We start from the raw sequence: 21,307 nt of genomic DNA on the forward strand, positions 1-21,307 counted from the left end.
GGGAGGGGTGATTCATAAAACCAAGACAGGTAAACTAAAAACGAAACATCATGTACAAGATGAAGAACAAGAACAGGGACAAAAACACGAAAAGGAATCAAACAACAACAACAAAAGCAACTTCAACAACAATTACAATAAGGACAACCGTAACAACAGCAACAACAACAACAACAATAGCAACAGCAAAAACAACAACAAAGAATCTGAAAAAAATCTATAAGGAATACAAAAGTAAGTGAGAAAATCAATGAACAAAGTGTTGGAATATTTGATGATTGTTTGTTAACAAGACAAGAATATCAGACAGAGCGTTGAGTTTGTGTGGGATTCGTGAGTATAAAGAAAGGAGAACAAAGAGATTGGAACAAATATCCCAAAAGAATAGAAATAAGAGAAGTAGAACTATCTTCTCACCGGAACAATCTGATCTATTCTGTTGTCGCTTTCCTCTCCTCGGCCGGGAATGCCCTGATGGAGAAAGAAGTAAACATGTGATCATGCAGATAATCCTGACAGCTTCACAAAGGTGATACCTTTTACAGGACAGTGTTGTTGCTTGATTTTAACCATTTGCCTACTAGGCTCCTGGTCACTGAATGGTATATTGAGTTACTGAGTAATTTCATTGGTTTTTGAGAGATGTACTTTTAAAAAGTTCATTTTGGTGTTGATTTGATCTATTCATCTTCTTTTTTGTTGCGGTATCACTGTGCTGGTGCATATTGATGCTGCTGTTTCGTATTTGTTTTATTTCGGTAAACACATGTCACATTCAAGTGGGCGTGTCATACCGATATTTTGGTTCCCTATGGTATTTGCCGCGTTGCGTTCATACCGACATTCGGCTCCGAGGGGTTAAAAGAGTGTTTTGCCAATAAACACTTGACAGTAAACTGTCATGACGGCCGCCGGGGTGTCTCGAGGCCTATAGGTTAAGGTGTTTATCTCTCATTCAATAGGTTCCCGCTTCGACTTCGGATAGCGACGGAAAATGTTCTTCTCTAAAATTTTCTCCTTCCATATCCTTTCCTGCTCTCGAACAAAATTGCTCTCTTTAAGAAAGAAAGAAAATTAGAAAGAAATTGTCAAACTGGCGGAAAAACGCCGATATCTACGACTTCATTGTTTTGACGAGCGCCTGACTTCATCACGATGCTTCACATTTTAAAATTTTTATTTCACCATAGACCCGAAGGAGGCTCCATATTATGTTTCATTGTCTCTCTGCTAAATGACCGAGAAAGTGACCAAGAAGGGTGGACAAATTTGCCAGGATATTTCGGAACTTGAACCAAGGATTTCTGAGTTAATTGAGAGTATCTTGACCACTGCACCACATTGATCTTTCTTTAAGAAAACGCCATTCCCTAAAAGAAAACTAAAACAAGAAAAATAAAAGGAAATACGGACGTGTTACACCAATACCATACAATGTTTCGGACTTGTTTTCACTTTCTGGACATTGCTCAGTTTCAGTTCAGTTTATTAAAGATTTTGCGGCTCACACAAATGCATAATTCATAATTATGGGGCCACTGTAACAGAAACATTGCCTTCGTCTTATAGAATATATTGACAATGACAGCAACAATTTTGTTTCATTGTCTTCGCTTTTACGATACATTTCAACCAAGGAGTACTGTTAGCTCAGATGGTTTCAAGAAAGAATACCGTGCTAAAGACAGTTGTTTTATATCATCAAGCTTATGTTCCTTAAAAATAGCGTTTCCATTCATAGTGTTCATTACCATCATCTACAAAATGTAATTCCGTTAAATCCAGCTGGACATGCCCTTTTAAACAGAAATCCCACTTTCATAAACCTGTTCTTTTAAGCAAGACGATAATAAGCATAATACAAAACAAAACATTGTAATTCATAATCTGATATCTGTCTAAATATAATAAATAGCGTAACAGAACCTTGATGTATTTACCCATTACGTTTTAGAAGGTGTAATTATTAAAGATTGCAAAGTAGTGACTTTCTGCATATTATGATTGATGACATAACAGAACGTAGTCTTATTTACAAAAATAGCGTAATTATGAAGACACCACATAATATATGAATGCAGGTATGACTCACATACACAATGACTACGGGGGCTCTCGTGGCCTAGAGGTTAAATTGTTCGCCTCTCATTCAAAGGTCCCGGGAAAAATTTTCCTCTCCAAAATTGTCTCCTCACCTCCTTTCCTGTCGTCTGCTTTCGTCTCCACTTTCTACCCCGACTTCCTCACCTCCTTTGCCCCCTCCTCTAGGCTCCTGACTCTTTCTATAGCCTTTCTACTGCTACCTCTTGGATCCTCACTGCTGTCTTTCAGCCACACCCCTGATCTTCTGGTAGGAAAGATCTACACCTAGCCTTCTCGGACAAGGGCGAAAAATCTCTGAGGTTCCGTGTGCAATTTGCGCACCTTAAAGATCCCTTAGTGGTCTAAAATCGATAAGAGAAGGCTTCGGCCGCCACTCGGGCAAAATTCAAAATTTGCTACAAACTGAAAATGTTTAATGTGTCCCTCGCACTCATATGACATTATGCAGTTGCGAGCGCTGTAAAAAACTTACCAAAAAAAATTATAAAGAGAGACTACAACTTACCGGTGGTCCAGGGGGTCCTTGGGGTCCAGTACCTCCCCTTGACCCAGTTGGTCCTGAAAGGCCCTGGGAACAAACAGACAATCAAATCGGTTTACACTAATTGTAACGCAATGGTCACTTTTTGACATCAGCAGTGTTAATGTGAGAACGCCTCCTTGTACTTTTCATTTGACAAAATTTTATTGGCTGACAGTAAAAAAATCTCTCTAGAAACATTTTTACTTGATGCTAAACTAAAAAAAGATAAACGGTACAGAATTATCCCTGGATGAAATGCATGAAGGTAAAATTACAATGACTGGGAGTTACAATTCACGAGAAAGCTAACAGACAAAAGTAAACTATTGGTTCTACGGTGTCTAGTGCTAGGGATGTAACAGAAAGCAAACTGTCACTTAAATACTTTTACCCTCGGCTCTATTTTCACAACGCTGTTTGAGCACTCCACACCGGTCTCAGAGAGAAAAATGTTAACCCTTGTAACAACCCACCGCTGTTAATTTCACGTCAATTCCTTCCTCGAAACGTATCAGGTGAGTGGAAGTAACCAACAGCAGCGGTGCAGCTTTCTTATTTGAAATGGTCTGATTGGCTTACTCAGGTAGTATATAAATAAAACACTTACCGGGAATCCTCTCAAGCCTCTGGATCCAGATTCTCCCTTTTGTCCCTACGTAAAACAACAAGAAAAAAACAAAAACACAAATGTAAATCATCTTTCGTAATACCAAAAAAATTGAATTAATGTTAGCGGCAACAAAGGAAGTACGAAATGAATCTATTTATTAGACTTTCAATACTGCTATTTCTTTAAGGAAGAATAAAGAGAAAGAAATAGTTCATGGTGATGAAAAAGAGGTTTACATAGAGAGGCACACTAACAAAAAAGAAAACAACAGGGATTTAGGCAAAAAGGCAAGACAAAACCAAATGTCAAAGAGGTCCTTCAACGGAGAAAAATATCTGCACCAAACTCCCACCACTTAGCTATTAACTGGAAAATGCATCCTCCTTCCTCGACGTATAACGATACAAGAAGGAACAAAAAGAAAGTAAAATAAAAGTAAAACAAAAGAACAAACTTTTTACTCGAAGTGCAATCAGCCAAAATAGACGAACACCGACATAAAAGCAAGGGGTAGACCAAATGAATCTACAAAAGAAGCCATCTACCTGGCTTTTGACCAAACACTTTCTCTGTCTCAACGTATAACGACACAAGAGAAAGAAACTGAATAAAGTAAACGTAAAACCAGAGACCGAGCAACGTAAACGAGATAGTACAGCTTGGGCCAGACCATGAATCCCACCAATCCCGTGGCAACAGGAATTGGGACGGTAAACTCAAACAAACATGGCCGATTCTAAGAACACACACCGTAAGTGGTGTGCCGCAATAAAGTGCACCAGTTAAAAAAAAAAAAAAAAACAACAAACAGGCGACCTGAATTAGCTTTTTTTCCCATTTTCCTATTGATCCTGAAAGGTAAGTTCATTGTTGGACAAGTAGATAAAGCTTAAATAGCGTATTATCATTGAAAATGTGTTTCAAAACATACATCTTTGTATTCACCATGAATGAAACCGTGTGTTGTAACTGGTGTTTTAAGTAGATCTAGATATAGAAGGGTTTATTGTATATCTAGGTTTTAGATCTAGGCTTCCTCGCATGTGGAGATGTTTTCTTCGGTTTAGATAGATCTATCTAGATCTAAATAAGTGCTCATCTCCCAGTCAAGATCTAGAAAACTATGCGTGCTATGTTTTAGATCTAGATTTCTAGATCTAGATCCTTTGGCACTTTCTCATTGTAAATTTGTGTACAAATTATGTCAAATTTCATAACAAAGTGAAGGGCTTTGAACTAGTTCTCCAAAACAAGCAGAGGAAGACAGGAATATTTCAACATTAATTGTAAAACAAAGCAAACCGGATTTAGCACTACACTTGCATCAATAAATAGATATGGTGAGTTGTATTTACATCTCTCTTGCTCTTTCTTTCTCTCTCCATTTTCCTCTTTCTCGTTCTTTTTTCCTTGTTTTCTTCATTGTTGTTGTTGAAAAATCTATGGAGCTACTTGTATTTGATATGCCAAAATTGTCTAGAACGTTAATGTAGTTATTGCTGCTCATTATCATTATTGTTGCTGTTTCCCTCCCCCTTTCTCCATATTGACGATGTTGCTGTTGCTGCTGCTCTTGCTACTGATGTTGTTGTCGTCATCATTGTTATTATTGTTCTATATCCCCATCTCTCTCTCTCTCTTTATTTCTTTATTTACTCCTTTTTATTCTTCTTTTCCCACCTTTCTCTAACTCTCCTCGATAATACGTCCTTCCTAAACAGTCTGTCAAATTGAGGGGTTTACTACGAGGTTCCAAATAAGCCCCCCCCCCTTCCGCTTATTCTTTTTTGGAAATGTTGCCCCCCCCCCCGCTACTTATCTTTCGCCTGAGAAAGTTGGAGCAAAAAGATATGTAGCAAGTACAACCAGGCCCTCTCTTGGATCTCTATAAAAACTTGCCAATAAAAAATGTAAGTTATATCCCTGTTTGTAATTGCTTTACATTATAATATTCCTCGCAAAAAGCATGTGTAAAAAACAAGTACTAGATCAGAACTCTTTCGCAAACGCCCAAAATGTATGTGAACTGCATCTATTGTTAATTGGCAAATGTGTCCCCCCCCCGGCCCCCCGGCCCCCCGGCCCACCTGTCTTTTATTAATAACATCTGGCAAATGAGTCCCCCCCCTCCACCTTTTTTTAATTTGAAGCCTCAGAGTACGCTAACAATTTGGTTTCGTTCACACACATTAGAACAATAACAGGCCTAACGCTAGTTTTGTTTACCGTCCCAATCTATAAATAGAACAACTCTCTTCGCTTACGCTGCATTAAGCATTGTCGTCACAGACAGTGCCGTAAGTAAAGTTGTACTGTCTCGTTTACGTTGCTCGGTCTCTGGTAAAACAAAGCAGTAGTGGTGGGCAAAATCCGGATTTCCGGATAACAGGATGGTTCAACAATGAAACATTATCCGAATTCAGACTCTTACACTCCCTTTGCTGACCCGTTCGCCGAAGTGGGTGCACCCATTTGTTGAAGTGATGCTAACCCGTTTTTTCGAAGTGGTTCTAACCTTACCTATTTGCCGAAGCGGGTCATAACATATTTAATCGCTGAAGAGATGCAATAACATATTATCCGGATTCAGCTAAAGCGACTCATTCCCCAGTCCTACTAAACATGTCAAGCTCTTTATTCGAACTGCAAATTGCCAAAATAGACCGCCAGAGACACAGAAACGACAACCACTTACCGGCTTGCCGTCATCTCCAGAAGGCCCTCTGGGTCCTGGCAAACCAGTTCTGCCCTGGGAAAGAGAAAAATAAGGAAGGATATTATAACACTTGTAGATTTAAAACAAAGGTACTTCTGTCAAAATACATTATTATCACAGTCTTTACGTTACGGAGAGCTAAGTCTATTTCATATGACCATTCTTTGAACCGGTTATTGCTGGAGCAGTAGCCTGATGCATGTTTTTAGGTTACTTTCTCTTTTCCTAAAAGTGAGGGTAAAGGCCTCGTGCAATCATGTTTTTCTATTCTTGACGAGCTTCTTGACAGATTTGATGTTTGAATATACACTTACAGTTTCGTCAGTATATTATATTTAAGGAAAATAAGGAAAAGAAGAAGAATAAAAAAAACCCAATAGTGCAGGTTATATCCAGTAGACGAGCTGAGTCCTAGGCGTTAACTTTGAAGAGAACATTTGAAAGGACAATGACATGTTTACGTAAAGAATAAAAAGAATTATTAAACATAGGCCTACATACTGCAAGGAAGCTCAACATTTATTTTGGGACGACACACTCGATCAAGTTTGAGAACTAAGTTTTCAGATCTTATGTGAGCCGAAAGCGTGTTACCAGATACCTTTGATGATCCCACATTAAAACCTATGTGTCTCCAACACTCGTAACCCCTGCAAAGTCCTGGCAGAGCATTCGTTCGTACTCATCCATATCTGTTAGATTTTGCTTCCAGTTTGATCGCTTAAATAAATAGCAATTATTAAAACATCGTAATTTCATTCTGGAGATGGTAAGGGGAGAAGGTTCCCGCCTCTTTGCACTTTTGCACCTCAATGTTTTTTCATTAGCCATTTATGGAGAAAAAAACCCAACTGGGAACAAAGGTCAAGTGAGCGCGGAAGAAAAGAAGACCAAAGCACCCACCAATCACCTGATCTCCCCCAGTTAGATTACCCCCTGTCCACCTCCAGCCGTTTCCAGCACACCCTATGCATAATTTACACATTTTAAGTGGTCAGCGACAGCGGGAAATTTTGTGAACATAAAGGATGAATAAATAAAACCCCCCAAAAACCCCAACAAAACCAAACAAAACAAAAAACCTAACAAAACACACACACACACACCAAAATCAGAACCAGAAAAGATGATGACTGAAAAAAAAATTCTTTAAATGCACACACGAAAAAAACCTCTTAATGATGGACATTTGAGATCTGTATCAAAACTAACACCTAGTTGTAAAACGTTGTCAGACACTGTGTAATACTACGGAAAAGCGGGTTAGTACCACACAATAACAATATCATCTGTGGAATAGTGACTGATTGGAGGAGGTTGGGTTGTTGTTGTTGGGTTTTTTTTTGGGGGGGTAAAGGTGGGGTTCTGCTGCCTTGTACCACGTTCATTGTTTTTGTTTGGTCATTGTTTACACGACATGAAACTCGGAACAAAGGTCCAGAGGTCTCGGGGAGGAAAGGAGACCAACAAACGCCCCCCCTCTCATCTCCCCACCCCCTTTTTGATCCCAGCGCTGAAACCTTTTCCTTTTATCTGAAGAAAAGATAAATAAATAGTTTTGAAAAAAAGAGAAAATGTATGGGTTTATGACCCTTTCATTGCTGTACGATAGGGCATTGTGATCTGATGGAAGAGCCGTACAATTTCACTGAACAACGCAAGATTCAGAACGCCCCTTTGGTGATTTGATTCGGCGGCCATCCACTCAATCACACAAATACACACACACACACACACACACACACACACACACACACACACACACACACACACACACACACACACACACACACACACACACACACACACACACACACACATTTATATACAGGGTGATCCCCCCAAAAATGTACAACTTTTATTTCGTAAATATTTTCCTTCACACTGACGCTTTCGACTCCAAATTTGAAAACAATATTCCTCATTCAAAAGGAATTTGACTGATATTCATTTTAGATGCTTCCACTAAATAATTCTGCAGTATAATGCGCTTTAAAAAAAAAACAATTTTTTGCTTTTGTCCCCTTTTATTACACTACACACCAGTACGCATTACCACAAAGTGTCGTAACAATTGCGTCATATTGCAAGCTACAGCAGTCTACCAAGGCCAACGGAAGTTGGTAGACATTATTATTTTTCAAGTTCCTTTTGTTAATTATCCAAATCATGGTTCAGTTTAATAAGGAGCAGAGAGCATTTTGAATTGAACATTACCTCTCCACAAAATAACCATCCCTGACATTTCGTAAGTTCCGCATAAGGTACGGGAAGAAGGCTAAAGTGCCATCAAGGCTTTCTTTGATGTTACGGGTAAAAAGGTCCCGTCAGTTTTGGGTGTATCGAAAAAAAAATAAAAAAATCTAAATCTCCCGAAAAAGCCACCGCTTCAGGTCGAACGTGAGCCATTCGAACCCTTCTAAACATCGTCAGGGTGCTGAACTCAGTCGCTGAATCTAATGAGACATCTGTCCGCAGACGATGACTGCAGCTAGGACTTTTATACGCATCGGCAGCCCATATTCTTAAAGTAGATCTTAACTTACATCCATACCATATTCATGTTAGGCAAACGCTTCGAGGGACTGAGGATGGCAATGTGTCGTTGGTTCCTCGACCACCTTGGAGAACGCAAGAGTTTCTTAGATGACATCTGGTTCAGTAACAAAGCGCTTTTTCAACTTTCAGGATATGTTAATTCTAAAAATGCTGTCTATTGGGCCTCCAACCCACTTCCTACTGTCTCCAGAAGCCACCCCATGCTGAAAGGTGTACAGTGTGGGTGGCTTTAAGCACGAATGATTTAGTGGGTCCTTTTTTTTTGAAGACGCTGACGGACATTTTGCCACTGTGAACACAGACTGATATATCGAGGTGCTGAAGAAATTCTGGACGGATCTGGGGAGACACCGGCACTTGGATCGCCAAGACCAGTGGTTCATTGAAGATGTGGCCAATCCACACGTTTCTGTCAGATCAATGACATGGCTAGTTGACGACTTTGGAGATCATGTGATCAGTGGCAGAAGTGAACACATTTGGGCTCCGCATTCTCCTAACGTGAATCCTTTAAACTCGTTCTTGTGGGACTATCTGAAGGACAGGGTATTTCAAAACCAGTTTGAAAACATTGAAATTATGAAATAAGCAATCCGTGGTGAAGTGAAGAACATTCCGCGGGAACTGTGTTTGGCCGTCATTGAGCATTTCAAACGACGCGTTAAAAGATGTTTGGAGTCCAAAGGAGGACATGTGGAGCATTTGTTTTAGAAATTCCAGAGCAAAAATGTTAGTTCTTTAACTCCCTAAGAGAAGTTAAATAATGTTTAATGTCATAAGGTGGGAACAATTAAATGTAATAGAGAAAAAGAAGACAAAAATCAAATCAATCGTCTCATGACTTTCCTTGCCAGAGTGTCTTTTTTTTTAAATTGGCGCATTTTGCGTTTATGGGTGTGTTTTTTTTTCTTTATGCTTTTTCCGTTCTGATAATAAGTTTCCTCTGTATGAATTTTATATCAAACAAATTCTATTTGAATTTAAAAAAAAAAGAAGTTTATCTGTTCCAAATTTCATTTTTCTAAAACAACATTTGGGCTTGATATTTAGAAAAAAAAGTTGTTAAGTTTTTTTTTGGTAGGGTCTGTATATACTTACGTATACATATTGACAAACGAAGAGCGAGGGATGAGAATAGAAAGAGAGATAGATAGAAAAAGAGATACAGGCACAGATAGACAGACAGACAAACAGCCATTGAGGATGAGTTAGTGAATAGAAAGTACTTACAATGTTCCAGACAGGGGTACAGACTGAGATAGGCAGACAGACCTACAGACTGACAGAGAGACAGACGAACAGATAGACAAACGTACAGACAGACAGAATGTATATAAATAAGTAAAAAGAACTTACAATGTCACCAGGAGGACCACGCAGCCCCTGCAGTCCCGGATCTCCGGGTTCACCTTTGACCTGTGGAAAAAAACACAACATAAAACAGATCAGTATCGACAGACGTTTAGACCCCTCCCCCCCCTCCCCCGTAGGGCAGTGCTACTGACTCAAGTGTCTTCAGGCCACTCCCAAGGGGGGGGGGGGGTATTAACATATTCCCTCTACTTCTTAGGTATGTTTGTCCCTCTCTTGTGAACCGCTATTTCCGGGGTGCCTTGATAGTTGAAGCAGACTCCTTGCTGTTGAGGCTAGAGAGGTGAGCAGAGTAAACCTGATTCCCCGTTTGGACTTTTCTGCTGATATCCACCCCTTGGTGGTCATATGACCTTATTATGCAGTTGCAAGCGCCTTAAAAAACCTTACTAAAACTAAAAACTAAAGAGGTTTAGAGGGAATCAATATGAATTGATGATAGATAGATAGATAGATGGATAGATAGAGAGAGAGACAGGGAGAGAGAGAGGGAGGTAGAGAGAGAGAGAGAGAGAGAGAGAGAGAGAGAGAGAGAGAGAGAGAGAGAGAGAGAGAGAGAGAGAGAGAGAGAGAAAGAGAGAGAGAGAGGATGAGGAGGTCGTCATCATCATCATCATCATCATCATCATCATCATCATCATCATCATCATCATCATCATCATCATCATCCTCATCATCATCACTGTCATCATCATCATCATCATTTTTTAGTATTATTATCATTATTATCATTATTATTATTATTGTTATTACTATTATTCTATCTTATTATTATTATCATTATTATTATTATTATTATTATTTTTATTGTTATTATTATTGTTTTTATTGTTAATATTATTAGTGATATTATCATTATTGATAACCTTATTATCGTTGCTTAAATGATATAGAATATGATGCGTTTTATTTGGGATTTTGTTTATTTTTGACATTTTAAACTTGTTATTGAATAGTTATACAATTTATACCGTTTTATGAAATACCATTTGAGGCTTTCCTCGTATAAACTGGCCCAAAAGAAACAAAACACAACAATCATAAATTATCATATAAATAATCTGTCAACTGCTACATTAATGATCTCACCCTCACACAAGCAAAACTTTTCTACAGTCAGTAAGAATGAAAACTAACTCAATGTAAACGTAGCTCAAAAACGTTAAGGAGAAAGGAATGAGTTAACTATCCGAAAGTATCCTGCTGAATGGCTCGCATTGACATTATGCTAAACTTGTGAAGGTCAAATCACACACCAACACACATACACACGCACACGCACACACACACACACACACACACACACACACACACACACACACACACACACATACACCAACAGTAATTTATACTACAGGGCACTTCAAAGTTAAAAAAATTCTTTAAAATGCTTAAAGTGCGGTTTCGGAGTCGTTCTGTATGGCTGAGATAGCACATGACTGAGGTCATACAAAAGACGTAGAACTATCCCTATTCTCTGTGTCATGACACTGTTGACATGTGATGCTGTTGTGTACCTAGTTTCTTGTAGGCCCATTGATGCTAGGCTTATCTGTAATGTTAGGGATCGATGATTGTAAAAATGTTGAAATCGGAGATGCGACGTTTTAAAGTTTAATGAGTTTTGCTTTGTTCTGTTTTGCTGCCCTATCTCCCAAGAACAATGACTCAACTCAACCCATTAAACTGTGTGTCATTTAGGGGAATACCTCAGTCGAGGTGTCTGTCTATCCTTCCATTGAACTGTTATCGCACTCTGGATCCAGTTTCACACCAGCTCACAAAAAACCGCTTGAAATAGCGTATTCGGAACATTTCATGGATGTCACTTTTAACCGCTTTGTTTAAGTTTCTTAGACGAAACATTGTGTGTCTTTCGTCGTCACAGTTTGACGTAAATTTGAAAGTGGTTACAGAAAAACGCAAAACAAGACTTTGTGTATTTTTAAAACGTTAGTTCTTTGGAAACAATGGTAACCACAGTTGCACTGACCTCGCTCTACCCTGACTTAAATGTTTCTGTTGCTCTGAATTCGAGAAAGGAAATACATTTCCTCCCAAACGTATGGCAGGTTCAACTCACATTCCTTTTCTTCTCCATTTGCGGACTCATTGTGAATTTCTTGATGTGTGTCACCATCGTTCGTTCCAGAAGACTTCGGACACCAACAAACGCATTTGTTGTCTCCTTGTCTGTTACCTCTTTGGTGTCTACTCTTGCTCAGATCATCGTATCTTCGTTAATCGTCATAGTACATTTTCGTGCCGACTTACAAGTACGCTACTTCCAGATAGCCAGAAAAGTCGAATTCTGTTTGATTTTTCCATGTTTCTTCGTTGCCTGTGCTAATATTGTGATGATATCGGTGGACCGTTGGATATATATTGTCTACCCATATACTTATTTGAACTACGGTACTGAGAGGTCTGCAATCATCGCCATATTTGTAATTTGGGTTTCTACTTTTGTAACCATTGTACCTATGGCGTTTTTTTATCTCACTGTGACAGCTTACTATGTTACCGCTGCTCTAATAGCTTTCAATTTAGTTATCGTCATTGTCTACTCCCACATTATCTATGTTACCTATAAGCATATCTCGTCCTTAACCAAACTGCATAACACCAGAGAACGTATTCGTCACGGTCAGGCAGCTGCTGATGCTCGCCAGTTCTGTCTTAGTCGCTGGAAGAGTGTGAGGCTATTTTTGTGCGTCTGGCTCTCATACACTGTGTGCATGATTGTTCCAGCCTTCTCCACACTGATCGAATATACAAATAAAACAACTGTAACACTAACAGTCCTCGACGTCAGTCTAGTAATGAGCGCCGCCTTTCCTCTTTGTAATTTCGGGGTGTATTTTGCGATGAATAAAGACTTTCGGACTTCTCTGCGAAGATTCTGTCCCCGCTCCGTATGTCGGAAATCTACTAGAGTTGAAGACATCAGTGTTTTCAATATTGCACATATTCATAGCTTATAAATGTAATGGAATTACATTGTGAGGCATCATGGTGAAATCAGGCGCTCGTCTAAATAATAAAACTGAACATACCAGCAATGTTCCGCCAGTTTGTCAATTTTTTAAACCAAATTTTTATATTTTGGCTCAACACCTTTATGTCCTTTTTAAAAACACATTCGTTGTGGATTTTTACTGAACAATGTTGATTAAAGGCGCAAAAAGGGGGTACATTTTTAGTTTCCAAGGACTCTAAAACTATGGTAGTCACCAAACTTTGGCAGCCATTTTTTCTCTAGCCCTGAAACCAAGCGACACCCATCACTTCCAATCCCAAATACTTGTAGTTTTCTTCAAGACAGATAGGTATTATTTCATCGAAAAATAGGCAAATCACACAGCTGTAAGATGATACCAATAACTTCACACGCCCCAAAATTGACGTGCGCCTGAATCCACCGTGTCGTGACATTTTACTGATTGTCCTACTCTGTAACGTGGCTCTTGAACAAAATTTATGGAAATTAAACGTACATAGCAAATGACTGATACTTGAATCAAGAAAAGAAATTTCCACACGGTATTGCCTTGATTGTCTAAAAAATATTAGAAAGTATCCACACACCGTAAAGAAAAGTGAGAGGACATGTTTTTGTGAGCGTATTACAATTCATATACACAGACACAATACGTGGATGCTATTTCTCTACTAAACCCCCCCCCCCACATAAAAAAAACAACAACCCACCCCCAAAAATAACAAACAAACATGTATTTATGCTCAAAAGATTGCATGAAATCAAGCTGAAAGAACATTTTTAATGTCTATTTCGTTTTTGTAACTTGTGCTTTCTATTTGTTCTTCTTGTTGTAATAAATGTTCATGATTGTTTTAATGAATCTTGGATGGATTCAATATACTCTTCTAAAAAGAAACTTAACACATGATACATTTTGAACATTAGGAAACGCAAAATAAAAGTTCAGATATTAGGGACAGAGTTTTGTAAAGGATCAAGTGTTGTCGCCAAAACACCAATAATCACGTGCAGTGCACACCAAAATGTTCGTATAGGCGAGTTTTTACTGAATCCATAATGGCGGCCCTGACCACTTTCTCGTGCACAGTAATAGACTGCAATTCACCATTCTGTAGCCTCCCTCACTGGCGTACAAAAAGCCACAACAACCACGGTTCACATAGTCCATGTAACATAACATTAAAAACCCCTGGAAAAATGCTAAGGTTGACTGATGCTGAACGCAATAAAGCAATCGGACGATTGGAAGTAGTGGTGACTCAGCAAGCCGTGGCAAGGCACTTTGGTGTGTCTACACAGACCATTGCTGCGTTATGGACACGATACAACGACACTCAAAGTGATAATGACAGGCCTAGGTCAGATCGACCCAGGGTCACTACTGCTGCCCAGGATCGTTTTATCCGTGTGCGCCACTTTCGAGATCAAGCCACAACAGCAACGTCTACAGCTGCTCAAATCCCTGGACATGAAAGAATTTCTGAATAGACAGTTTGCAATCGTCACAGGGAGGCAGGACTCTTTGCTCGGAGACAGGGATGAGATCGAACAACCTCATGTTGTTCCATACCTGAACGCTAATGGTGGCATTTTGCAGCAGGACAACGCTCGTCCGCATGTTGCTCGAGTATGTGGAGATTTCTTGCGTGCCAAAAACATTCCGACTCTACCACGACCTGCCTGGTCATCTGATTTGTCTCCAATCGAACACTTATGGGACGAGTTGGATCGACGGGTGCGGCAGAGGAATCCGTCACCTCAGAAACTTCCAGAACTCTTTGTGGCACTCCAGCATGAGAGATAGACCATCCAGCCACATGTTATGCAAACTTGATTGCATCCATGAGTTCTCGATGCCGAGCAGTGATCAAAGCAAATGGTACACATACCAGGTACTGACTTTTCGAGTACCTTATCTGTTAACAAGTTGTTCAGGAATTCCGTTAGTTCATCAGGGTTAACGTTTTAAACGTTTGAAAAGTTATCATCTGCCAGAACTTTGCCTTATTTTGTGCTATTTATTAGGTTCGCTATATTAAAACATTCAGTTTTAAGAGTGAATTTCTGATTTCTTTTTTTTTGAAGAGTACAGATCAGTGGAGTAGGTGGCCTAGTGGTTAGGCTACCGGACTCGTAATCGTGAGGTTGAGGGTTCGGGGGTTCGAGCCGCGGGCCTAACGTTGTGTCCTTGGGAAAGGCACTTTATATGGATTTTCCCCACTTCACCCAGGTGAAAATGGGTACCCAGCTATAGACAGTGAAAGATCTTGTCAGTTTGTTAGTGTTTGAGCGCTTAACCAGCTACTTGCTCTGTATGCTCCCGGGAAGCTGAGAATGTTTCTGAGTGTTTTATGGTTTGCTGGGGTAATAATATTGTGTAAAGCGCATAGAGCTTGCTTTCGAATGGGGACATGCACTATACAAATGCTATTTTTTATTATTATCATTATTATTATTATTATTATTATTATTATTATTATTATTATTATTATTATTATTATTATTATTATTATTATTATTATTATTATTATTAAGAAATGGAAGAGACAGGTGAAGATTGAGTTTTAAAAAGATAATTGTGAGGCAGCGTGGTGGAATCAGGCTCTCGTCAAAATAATGAAATCGAAGAAAACAGCAGTTTTCTCCCTGCTTAGCAATTTTTATCAAATTTTTGTTTTTTGGCTCAAGTCCATTTACAAACATTTTCCTTTGAGGATTTCACCGAAAACGTTGATTAAAGGCACAAAAATATAAATTTACAGTTTCCATGGACTCTTCAGCTTTGGAATGTACCACATTTTGGCGGTCATTTTCTCGCAAATTTTACCTCTTAAACCAGGTAACCCCCACCTCCTTCAATCTAAAATATATCCACTTCTATTGAAGATGGATGGGTAATTTTTTCATTGAAAGCAAGACAAATGAACAAGCTTTAAGATGATACCAATAACTCAATATGACCAAAAATTGACGAGAGCCTGATTCCACCACGCTGCCTCACAATAATACATCCCCTCCTTCCCCCCAAAAAGATAAGGAAATGAAAACAAAAACATAACTTTCATACCCCCAGTGAGAAAAACATTTTAGTCCAATTTTGGGTTTTATTATGCTCTTTCTAAAATTGAGAGGATCTGTCAGTTGATTTGCTGGTGTCTAGAACAGTGAATGTCAGTTTTGATAAATAAAATGTGAACACATACAACAGGATATATTTTACTTTGATCTGCTTATAATCCGAATCAGACTTTTAATGCCTCGCCTATCTTGAAAAGGTAATGTGCAGTTTTATATTTTGCTCTATTATGATAATAAATATTCGTTCAGTTGTGTTTCAAAGAAAATAAAGGCACGCCACTATGCATAGATCGCTGTAAAAATTTGAGGTTGAAATTATTCTGCTCCCCCCACCTCCCACCAGGGCAGTGCTATTGACTGAAGCGTCTTCAAGCCATTCCCAAAGGGAGGATAGTAAAATGCTCTTATGTTTAGTAGAATTGTAAACGGGCTTATTTATCCATGTCACGCTCATACTGTGCCCGAACAACATTGGGGGAACTGCCGCTTTTTCGTTCCTCATCCTTACTATCGTTAATTTTTCCTCTACTACTTTTGTATGTTTGTCCGTCTCTTGTGAACTGCTATTTCCTGGGTGCCTTGATAATCGAAGAAGACTTTGTGCGGTTGGGGCTAGAGAGGTGAGCAGAGTAAGCCTGATTCCCCGTTTGGGCTTCACTATTGACATCCACCCCTTGGCGCTCATATGACCTTATGCAGTTGCGAGTGCTGTAAAACCGTACTAAAACTTAGAAAAAAAACAACCCCAACGAAGTTCTTCTTAACCGCCAACTCTCCTTTGCTGTGTTGAATGCACGACACCATAACAGGTGGCTGCGCAGAGATAAAAAACCGTCTTTACGATGATTTAGAATGAAATATTAGAGATAAAATAACAAAGGAAACATTATGAAATTTTAATGGTTAATATGACATTCAGCAAATTCGTCAAGGTGAAATAATCATAGAGAATAGAAAAAGAAGATATTTTAATATATTTTAACCGACACCCTCTAACAGGAAGCAATTCAGCCCACATATCTGAATGTTGGTATGAGAACTTGTTAATAAAGAACAGATTTGTCAAAATGTAGGTATTTTTACGCCCGCATAGATGTAATTTAGTTGAAACGAAGAAATCTGGTCACGCCCCATTCATCCCATTGTGATCAGATTTACAAGTGCTGTGACTAAAACGTACACACATAATTTACTCATTGACACAAAAGTTACAAACAGATCTAGATGTATAAATATCATTGGAAATTCAGACCACAGATCTAGATGTATAAATATCATTGGAAATTCGGACCACGTTTGCTGAGATGTAAGATTCCATCCCCCTCCCTTTCCTCGTTCCACGCACACACACACACACCCACACACACACACACACACACACACACTCCCACACACTCTCTCTCACACACACACACACACACACACACATATGCGCGCACGTGCACGCGCACACGCCCGTGTACAAAAGCAGACAGACACAAACACAGACACCCACTTGTACATCTCTTCATTAAAAGGATGAATACGTTGTCATTGAGATAGCAGGCTAGAAAACGATTTCTTGTCTGATAAGCAGACTGTACCACATTTTAACGAATGCTTTATCTAGAATCCGTCACTGCACCGAAATAAATTACGATAGTTGGGCTTTCAATCTTGCTGCAAATCCATGATCAAACTGATTACTTCCACGACTCTAGACCCTGATGGTAGATGTTAACAAACGTGCAACTCCAAAAGGTTATACATAGAATTAGAGGTCTTAGCTGTGATGTAACGAGTGTCAAACTTGAGGGGCACGCCGCCATTTCCGAGAGGAATAAAAGGCCAGTCGGCGCTCAATAGATTATCTCAAAATAATGTAAATAGAGCCTTTTCCACGGTGAGACTATATGGGAGAATTAAATTCAGAAAAAAATGAATGAGATGGAGTTGATGTTCATTTGTTAAAGTAAAAACCATAATTTCATTGAAATCTTTCGCTGTGCGCCGCTCAAACAGTATGTCTAGATTTAGCACCGCTGACAACAACATAAGGCGCTCGTATCGGCCCTCTGGAATCAGGAATGTGTCTGAGAAGCTGCTAGAGGCTTCAGCTGCAACTCTAACACACCTTCAAGGCTGGCTGAACGGAAAATAACCATTGTCGATGTTGTTGAGATGAGAGAAAATAAAGTAGCCTTCCAGGCGTAACTACCCACCAATATGACCGGCGTAATGTTCTGTCTCATTTGCGGAACCAATTCCAAACAGCATGTGAAACAGCAGTAACAGGGCAAACACCATTGTCAATCAACGCCAATTTTTGAAAATACTGTGAACGTTTAAGATAAACTGGCCATTTATCTAAGTGTTGCATTTTAGAATGTTGTCAGTATAATAAAATCATTTGTGCTCGATATTAAACAACGCTCTTAGGGTGTACGCACTGGATCCATTCAATGAATGATTTAGAGTATCCCACCCTACATTTAATTTCTAATTTTGAGACATCAAATTAATATATTAAATAATTAACCCAGTCCCCCCCCCCTCAAACTCTATGAAGACCTAGGCTTTGCATCATTAGAAGGAGAGTATAGACAGCATGACAAAAAAGCAATCCGTTTTGTAAGTATGAAATTGTCCTTTTTCATAACAAAAGTAAATTGTTCACTTTGTCTCCCTCCGCCCCTCCCCCACCACACCAGGAAAAAAACCCTCCAAACAATACCTCATATTGTATCTCTCTGTTCATTTGTAGCCCATATTTAAGTGCATATTTCCCACAATCGGTCAGTGGGTGCGGTATTGTCTATGCGTGTATGTTATATGATTTAACAACAACAGCAAACAAAAGAAAATTACAAATATAACTGAACTGAGCTTCAAACTCTATAAAGACATAGGCGTTGCGAGGGACGCGCAGCGGGACAGCGCTGTTTCTAATCCTCTCGAAAATGGCGACCAAGCGAGCTGAGTGGGCCCGCACGCAATCGTGAGTTTACGTGGGTGACAGCACAGCTGCGATCTCTTGTACTATTATAATCTCTTTGGTGCAACTTCTTATTATTACAAGGTGGATTATGCTAATGGATACATATATTTTTTGGTAAATGTTTTACGGCGCTCACTACTGCATAAGGTCATATGAGCGCTCGGGACACACCTAATACTTCTAGTTGGTAGGAAATTTTTGAACTTTGCCTGGGTGGCGGCCGAAGCCTACTCTTATCGATTTTAGACCACAAAGGGATCTTTAACGTGCACAACTTGCACACGGCCCTCCGAGATTTTTCGCCCTTGTCCGAGAAGGCTAGGTGTAGATCTTTCAAACCAGATGATCAGGGTTGTGGCAGAAAGACAGCAGTAAGAAGGAGTCAAGTAGTAGCAGTAGAAAGGCTGCAGAAAGAGTCAGGAGCCCAGAGGAGGGGGCAAAGGAGGTAAGAGGGTGGGGGCAGAAAGAGGAGATGAAAGCAGACGAAAGAATATTTCTAGAGAGCAATAAAGGAGGTGAAAGGAGACAATTTTAGAGAAGAACATTTTTCGGTCGCTACCCAGACTTTTGAATGAGAGGCCAACACCTTAACCTCTAGGCCACGAGAGCCCCTATGGATATTTTTAGGTGTCACAGGGTCATTGAGTACAAATAGAGGGCAATGGAGACGTACGAGAAAGCTGTTAGAGGAGAGAAAGTATTGTCGATACCGAAAGAAGAGGATACCTTGGCGGAGCACGCATAATGTCACAAGGGGATAGAATTATGAAAATGACACTTGAGATGTAAATCATTGTGCAGACTACATTAATGACAAAAGTGATTGCGTCATTGTGAAGCTCTTAAAATTGTAAAATAGTCTTTTTTCAGTATTTTCAGGTTGGTTGTGTGCGATGGGGCTTTCCGATGTTTTAAGAATGTATCGTCTAAATTTTTTGAGCTGCAAATCTTTATTTATTTTATCAGGCGACTTAGCAGCGTATTTTGACAGTGCTGCCAAAGAAAGTGGGGAGTGTTTGTTTGAAACAATCGTGCATGCTACTACTAAATAATGTCGAGATCACTATGGCTTTCGAAAGTATGACAAAGACGCATTATTATGAATATGTGGGTTAGAGTACTTATGTGAACTGGTTCTCATGTCCAGTTGTATTTTCTGTGACAATGTTATATATATATATATATATATATATATATATATATATATATATATATATAGACTCTAGACGTGAATTTTTTCATCTTGTGCCTCAGTAAACATATATATATATATTCTGATTGATTGATTGATTAATTGATTACTTGATTGCGTGATTGATTGATGGAAAAACTTATTGCTAGATAGACTGATTTATACATAGGTTGCTGGACTGGTTAATCGATTGGTTGATTGATTGATTGACTGTCTCATTGGTTGATTCTTAGTCCGATTGATTGGTTAATTGTTTGCTAGATTGTTTGATAGGTACATTGGTTGACTGATTGATTTATTGATTGATTTATAGATTGATTTATAGATTGATTTATTGATTAATTAATTGATTTATTTATTGATAGGTTGATTGATTGATTAGTTGGATGATTAGTTGATTGACTGACAGGGTGTTCAAAGCCCGAAACATTAACTTAATAGAAGAGCAGCATGCCAAGATAGAAACCATGTGACGTGACCCGTGACTCACCGTGGCACTGGCAGCTCCAGATGGTCCAGGTGGTCCAATCAAGCCTCGCTCTCCCGGCTCGCCCTGTGAGGAACAGACATGAAATGTGAGGAAGCGTGGTGAAAAATCAGGCGCTCGTAAGAATAGTGAAATCAAAGAATCCGGCATTTTTCTGGACGTTGGGCAATTTTGGTCGAATTATTCTTTGCTGTTTTGCTTCAACAACTTTTCTTTTCTTTTCAAAACATATTTCTGCTTGGATGTTACTGGAAAACGTTCATTAAAGGCACAAAAATGTAAATTTCCAGGTTTCAAGGACGCTCAAGCTTTAGAAGTCACAAAACTTTGGCGGCCATTTTCTCGCTAATTTTACCTTTCATATTAGCCCATTCCCACCGCCTTCAATTGCAAACAGTTTGACTTCTATTTAAGATAGGTGGGCTTTTCTGTCGCCAAATGCAAGACAAACGAACAGGTTTTAAGGTGATATTAATAACTCTTTATGCCCAAACATTGACGGGTGCCTGATTCTACCACGTCGAAATACAAATGCCAAAGCCGTTCACCCGATTTTATATCTTTCTTTCGCATGGTATTCTGTCTATGGTAGTCAATTTTCCTTTTTTTTTCAATCTTCACGTTTTGCTAATTTCTTTTTTCACACTGTACACTTAGTGACATAATATTTGTATTATATATATGTGT

General features: G+C 39.2%; 1 protein-coding gene across 1 annotated transcript in view; it reads right to left on the bottom strand.

The window, feature by feature from the left end:
- LOC101855841 (collagen alpha-1(I) chain) overlaps window positions 1–21,307 on the bottom strand; it is a gene marked incomplete at its 5' end in the record, with an annotated part of 105,917 nt that overhangs the window by 70,296 nt on the left and 14,314 nt on the right. The window contains 6 exon segments of the mRNA XM_005090092.2: window positions 418–471; window positions 2,609–2,671; window positions 3,234–3,278; window positions 5,932–5,985; window positions 9,868–9,927; window positions 20,624–20,686. Coding sequence (XP_005090149.2) covers window positions 418–471; window positions 2,609–2,671; window positions 3,234–3,278; window positions 5,932–5,985; window positions 9,868–9,927; window positions 20,624–20,686 — 339 coding nt within the window.

This window comes from Aplysia californica, unplaced genomic scaffold (genome assembly GCF_000002075.1).
Source record: "Aplysia californica isolate F4 #8 unplaced genomic scaffold, AplCal3.0 scaffold00012, whole genome shotgun sequence".
Lineage (NCBI taxonomy): Eukaryota > Metazoa > Mollusca > Gastropoda > Aplysiida > Aplysiidae > Aplysia > Aplysia californica.